General features: G+C 42.7%; 1 protein-coding gene across 1 annotated transcript in view; it reads left to right on the top strand.

Moving 5' to 3' along the window:
• Positions 1-6,678, top strand: part of LOC309564383 (uncharacterized protein) — a 110,038-nt gene extending 103,360 nt beyond the window's left edge. The window contains exons 10-13 of the mRNA XM_082269010.1: positions 3,166-3,286; positions 4,324-4,479; positions 4,587-4,662; positions 4,907-6,678. Coding sequence (XP_082125136.1) covers positions 3,166-3,286; positions 4,324-4,479; positions 4,587-4,662; positions 4,907-6,207 — 1,654 coding nt within the window. The 3' untranslated portion in view covers positions 6,208-6,678. The remainder of the gene's footprint in view (positions 1-3,165; positions 3,287-4,323; positions 4,480-4,586; positions 4,663-4,906) is intronic.
• The last annotated feature ends 412 nt before the right edge of the window (positions 6,679-7,090 follow it).

A 7,090-nucleotide genomic window follows, 5' to 3' on the forward strand; every position in this document is an offset into this window, starting at 1 on the left:
GCCTACAGTAAAAACAGACACCTTCCCCGTAGTCTTTCACCTTTGTAATATATGTTTTTCCTCTACTTCCTGGTTGTGCGTTCCAAACACTTCCTATTTTTGCGTTTCACTGTTAGGATTGTGCTCAGTCTAAACCTCTCCCCCTTCACCCTGGCTGCAAAGTTCCGCCTTCTACTCAAACCCTCTGCCAGATACAGTCACAAGATAGGAAGCTTCAACCCAAGAACTGCAAGTCCCAGCACTCCCAGAATGCAAAGGTGTTATAATAATAATAATAAAAAGACTGATAATAAAAATAATAATAATAATATGATAAATAATAAAATTATAAATTATAAATAATTATAAATAATAAAATTATAAATAATTATAATTATAAATTATAAATTATTATAATTATAAATAATACAAATTATAAATAATAAAATAATAATAATAATAATAAAAAGACTGATAATAAAAATAATAATAATATTATAAATAATAAAATTATAAATTATAAATAATTATAAATTATAAATAATAAAATTATAAATAATTATAAATTATAAATAATAAAATTATAAATAATTATAAATTATAAATAATAAAATTATAAATAATAAAAATAATAATAATAATAATAATAAAAAGACTGATAATAAAAATAATAATAATAATAATAATATTATAAATAATAAAATTATAAATAATTATAAACTATAAATAATAAAATTATAAATAATTATAAATTATAAAATTATAAATAATAAAAATAATAATAATAAAAAGACTGATGGCTCTTGTTTCTTTTTAGAGCACTGGCTGTGCTGTAACACAATAGAGGACAAGTAGGTGGGAAGGTAATCAGGCATGCACAGGAAGTAAGTGAGGAGCCATTGCTGGAACTGGCAGCAGGTAATGACTTCTGTTACTTCGTTGCTTGTAGAGAGTAAACATTGTACAGGCAGGTATGTGATGTACAATATAGAACCTATAGATATGGGGGATGGGTATTATTAGCTGTGTGGGGGGGGGGGGGGGTTGTGATAAATAATGCATGTAACTAAAAATGATATAAGGGAGCCATAGTATATACAAAGGGTATAGGATACTATAGTATTATATGTATGTATATAGGGGTTGTGGGTTTTTCATGTGGAATATTTGCAGGCGTTGGGATGAAATCTATGCTTCAGCAATCATATGAAGGGTTAAGGAAGGGGGCACTTACTTTTTCACAGCTGTGAAAAGTGTGGCGTGCATTTGTATTCACCCCCCTGAGTCAACACTTTGTAGAACCGCCTTTCCCTGCAATTACAGCTGCAAGTCTTTTTTGGGAATGTCTCTACCAGCTTCGCACATCTAGAGAGGACATTTCTGCCCATTCTTCTTTGCAGAATATCTCAAGCTCTGTCAGATTGGATGGAGAGCGTCTGTGAACAGCAATTTTCAAGTCTTGCCACGGATTCTCAATTGGATTTAGGTCTGGACTGTGACTGGGCCATTCTAACACATGAATATGCTTTGATGTAAACCATTCCATTGTAGCTCTGGCTGGATGTTTAGGGTCGTTGTCCTGCTGGAAGGTGAACCTCCACCCCATTCTCAAGTCTTTTGCAGACTCTAACAGGTTTTCTTCTAAGATTGCCCTGTATTTGGCTCCATCCATCTTCCCAACAACGCCGACCAGCTTCCCTGTCCCTGTTGAAGGAAAGCATCCCCACAACATGAAGCTGCCACCACCATGTTTCACAGTGGGGATGGTGTGTTCAGGGTGATGTGCAATGTTCGTTTTCCAACACACATAGCATTTTGCTTTTAGGCCAAAAAGTTCAGTTTTGGTCTCATCTGACCAGAGCACCTTCTTCTTCTTCTGTGCTGTGTCCCCCACATGGCTTCTCGCAAACTGCAAACTGGACTTCTTATGGCTTTCTCCTAACAATGGCTTTCTTCTTCTCACTCTCCCATAAAGGGCAGATTTGTGGAGCGCACGACTAATAGTTGTCCTGTGGACAGATTCTCCCACCTGAGCTGTGGATCTCTGCAGCTCCTCCAGAGTTCCCTTGGGCCTCTTGGCTGCTTCTCTGATGAATGCTCTCCTTGCCCGGCCGGTCAGTTTAGGTGGACGGTCATGTCTTGGTAGGTTGCCGTTGTGCCTTACTCTTTCCATTTTCCGATGATGGATTAAACAGTGCTCTGTGAGATGTTCAAAGCTTGGGATGTTTTTTTTTTATAACCATTAGACTTCTTCACAACCTCATCCCTAGGTGTCTCTTTTTACTGTAGGCACTCTTCCATAAAGGGCAGATTTGTGGAGCGCACGACTAATAGTTGTCCTGTGGACAGATTCTCCCACCTGAGCTGTGGACCTCTCAGGGTGATGGAATGAACAACACTCCGTGAAATGTTCACAGCTTGACGTTTTTTAGAACCTAACCCTGCTTTACACTTCTCCGCAGCTTTATCCCCAACCTGTCTGGTGTGTTCCTTGGCCTTCATGATGCCGTTTGTTCACTAAGGTTCTCTAACAAACCTCTGAGGGCTTCACAGAACAGCTGTATTTTTATAATGAGAATAAATGACACACAGGTGGACTCTATTTACTAATTAGGTGACTTCTGAAGGCAATTGATTCCACTAGATTTTAGTTAGGGGTATCAGAGTAGAGGGGGGTGAATACAAATGCACGCCACACTTTTCACATATTTATTTGTAAATAATTTTGGAAACCATTTATCATTTTCCTTCCACTTCACAATTATGTGCTACTTGGTGTCGATCCGTCACATAAAAACCCAATAAAATACATTTACCTTTTCGGTTGTAACATGACGAAATGTGGAAAATTTCAAGGGGCGTGAATACTTTTTCAAGGCACTGTATGAATTACACAGGGTTCCGATGCAGATATAATGCACATAAGTGAGTTTAAATACCACCTTAACCAGCCACAGAACCGGTGTAATTCATATGTGTTCAGTTTTAAAGGGAAGAGGTGGCAATCCTAAGTGGGCATGATGAGGGATTGGGTCCAGCAGACATCTTGTTGGTTTGCGTTGCTGACGTTCGGAGCAGGTCGGGGTGATGTCCACCACCAAAATGTACAGGTTGTCTACCGTCTACTCATCTGACGTGTTATTTGTTCCAAGATCAGGCCAAACTATGGCGGCAAAGGCAGTGATGGCAGAAAAAGACCTCCGCTGAGCATGTGACCGTGTCCCCGAGGATGGACGAGGACAGAAGAAACAGAGTGGAGAGGGTATTACACCTCACTCTGGAGATGATCTACTTGCTGACCGGAGAGGTGAGGAGAATTCTGGGAGGTCACATGACATCACTCTCATCTCTATTAATAAAACACAGACCTGACCAGAGAGGTGAGGAGGATTCTGGGAGGTCACATGACATCACTCTTATCTCTATTAATAAAACACAGAGCTGACCGGAGAGGTGAGGAGGATTCTGGGAGGTCACATGACATCACTCTTATTTCTTTTAATAAAACACAGATCTGACTGGAGAGGTGAGGAGGATTCTGGGAGGTCACATGACATTACTCTTATCACTATTACTAAAACACAGACGTGACCGGAGAGGTGAGGAGGATTCTGGGAGGTCACATGACATCACTCTTATCTCTATTAATAAAACACAGACCTGACCGGAGAGGTGAGAAGGATTCTGGGAGGTCACATGACATTACTCTTATCTCTATTAATAAAATACAGAGCTGACCAGAAAGGTCAGGGGGATTTTGGGGGGGGGGGGGGTCACATGACATCACTTATATCTCTAGTGGCAAAGTGAGGCAGCGGCCTTGCCGCATTCTACAGTAAGCTGTCCCTCAGACTGTGATTAGTTAATAGTTGGAGTATCCCACTCATCCCTTCTCCTATACAAGTTCTCAATAAAACCACAAAAAAAACAACATCCCCTGGATTGAATATTGACCGAGCCAAGAACTTTTAATGCTGTTTTCTGCTGTCCGTTGCTAAGGGTAACCCAGGGGAATCCAGAAAGTGTAATGCTCAGCAGTGCTACATTTGGGGGCTCGTCCTGGATCCTCTTTGCCATTCCAGCCCTGAGAAAACCCCCCTACGAGCCAATTACAACACAGACTTGACCAGATAGGTGAGGAGGATTCTGGGAGGTCACATGACATCACTTATCTCTATTAATAAAACACAGAGCTGACCGGAGAGGTGAGGAGGATTCTGGGAGGTCACATGACATCAATCTTATCTCTATAAATAAAACACAGACCTGCCCGGAGAGGTGAGGAGGATTCTGGAAATGTTTTACTGTAAATGGATATATATGACTGTGCCTCTTATTTCACAGGACTATGTAGTGGTAAAGAAGACTTTCATCAATGAATTGAGTAGAAAGCAAAGCCCCACCATGGAGCCTCCACCTCCCTTATTGACACCAGAGAGAAACATTGACAAGAAGATTCTAGAGGTCACCCAGAAGATCGTTGAGCTCTTGACGGGAGAGGTGAGCGGTGCCGGGAATTCTGGGACATTCTCCAGTAACAGACAAGGGATGTGTGGATGGTGACTGTATCATTGTGTGAGTCAGGATTTCACTGTTTCCTCTTGCAGGATCGAAATTCTCTTGGTCAGAGGGATCTCAGGAGGGATGTCTCCATGAAGAACCTTCATTCCATCACGCTCCTGGGTAAGATGAGTGATTAGACAAGCAAGAAGGTCTTCTTGACCTTTCATGCCTCCATATACACCTCAATTATTTTAATAATGTCCTATTTGAGTGGTGATTACCCTCGAATTACAGTGCCCCTCCAGTGGCCCAACTTGTTGATAGGCAACAAACATTCTTCATCACCAAATTCTTCCCATCTCTGATACTTGCATTTTTATCTGGGTACTTCAATTCCCTCAGCATTATTCTTTCTTTCTAACAGATTTGCTAACTGGTGGATACACGTCTCCCATCTCTCCTCCATTGGGTCATATGAAGGACAATCACGGTTTTACCGTCAACTCGCAGACCACTAGATCCACCTTACCAGAGGAACAACGCACGTCCCTTCATCCAGAGAAGTACAGTGAGACATTGACTTTACGTGAAGAACATCGACTACGCACTAACTTCTCCAAACCAACAGGTGCTACTCGTCATACACATTCACCTTTTAAAGAGGTGTCTGCCTCAAGTAAAGGACCACATGGATCATCTTCTGATGTCCCTACCCCTGTAGACCATGCACAATACATATTGGTTAAAATTAAAGAGGAGCAAGGCGATCTCCTAGGCTCTGACAGTTCAGAACCAACACATAAGACACTTTACATGAAAGACGAAATGGTGTCAACTGATGGACATCTCCAACCACGTGACTTTTCCACCAGCTCAAATTCCGTAACTACAATTAAGGAGGAATCGTCAAAAAATAGTGATCATGTAGATACACCAGCAGAGATGGCAGCAAGCCACCTGCCACACACGGATATTGTTGCATCCACCATCAGAGAGCAGAATCGGATGGTGGAGAAGCCGTATTCATGCCTAGAGTGCGGGAAGCGTTACAGCAGCACCAAAAGCCTTAATAAACACAATCGCCTCCACACCGGGGTCAAGGTGAACTCTTGTGCCGAGTGCGGCAAAACCTTCTTTAACAAGTCCGGCTTGCTCAAGCACCAACGCATTCACTCGGGAGAGAAGCCCTTCTCCTGCTTGGAGTGCGGGAAGTGTTTCATCAGCAAGTTTGAGATCGATATGCACCAGCGGAGCCATACGGGCGAGCGGCCTTATTCCTGCTCTGAGTGCGGCAGGTCCTTCAGCACCAAGTCCAACTTAGTCAAGCACAACCGGGTCCACACGGGAGAGAAGCCATACACCTGCTCCGAGTGTGAGAAGAGCTTCTCCATTAACTCTGACCTTGTCCGCCACATGAGGACTCACACGGGAGAACGACCATATTCCTGTTCCGACTGCGGCCGTAAGTTCATCAGTAAATCCAATCTTATCCGGCACCAGACAGTCCACTCTGGATTAAGGGAGAAGCCCTTCACCTGCTCCAAATGCGACAAACGTTTTGTCAGCAACTCAGACCTGGTGCGTCACCAGAGAGTCCACTCAGGGGAGAAGCCCTATGCCTGCGCCAAGTGCAAAAAATGTTTTTCCAGTCAAATGGCCTTAAAGGCTCATGTGAAACGAGCTACACGGGGGAGCGATGTGGAGGAGCCACCATGTGTTCCTTAGACATGACTCTACAGCTTGAAGGCAAACTCAGAGTCAAGAGTTCTGTTTGTGCCGTAAAAAGTCACTTCAGTTTACGGTGAAAGCACTTCTTTATAAAATTCCCTGCTGGCTTCTAGATGGGATGGACAATTCAAGGCCCCATGGACATGATATTCTCCAATGGGGCCCCAGGAGTCAATGGGGACATTTTTCAATACTGAGCATGACACCATGTTCTTGACCTGAAAGTATTCTGCTGTTTGGCCACAACTTCCCCCTCCTGACACATGTATAAGTTTACTTCATCGTATGTATACTTCTTTAAAGTGATTCTAAACTTTTTTTTTTTTTAACAATAAATAGGTTATAGGTACCTGCTATGTGTAATAGTTTTGCACAGAGCTGCCCCAATCCTCCTCTTCTGGGGTCCCCCACCGGTGCTCCGGTCTCCTTCTCTTTGGCTAGTGCCCCTATAGCAAGCCACTTCCTATGGGGGCACTCATGTTGGCTCAATCCATAGACACAGCTGCCGCCCCCCCCCCCCCCGTTCCAATGGCACCTGCTGCTGCCCCTCTATCATGTTAGGAGAGATAGAGCTGCTGCTGTCATGTGTTAGGATCTATACTGGTATGGACTGGGTAATGTGTTAGGATCTATACTGGTATGGACTGGGTAATACGTTAGGATCTATACTGATATGGACTGGGTAATGCGTTAGGATCTATACTGGTATGGACTGGGTAATGCGTTAGGATCTATACTGGTATGGACTGGGTAATGTGTTAGGATCTATACTGGTATGGACTGGGTAATACGTTAGGATCTATACTGGTATGGACTGGGTAATACGTTAGGATCCCTGGTATGGACTGGGTAATGCGTTAGGATCTATACTGGTATGGAC

The sequence above is a fragment of the Pelophylax lessonae genome, assembly GCF_965119305.1.
Source record: "Pelophylax lessonae genome assembly, chromosome: 9".
Taxonomy (NCBI): Eukaryota; Metazoa; Chordata; class Amphibia; order Anura; family Ranidae; genus Pelophylax; species Pelophylax lessonae.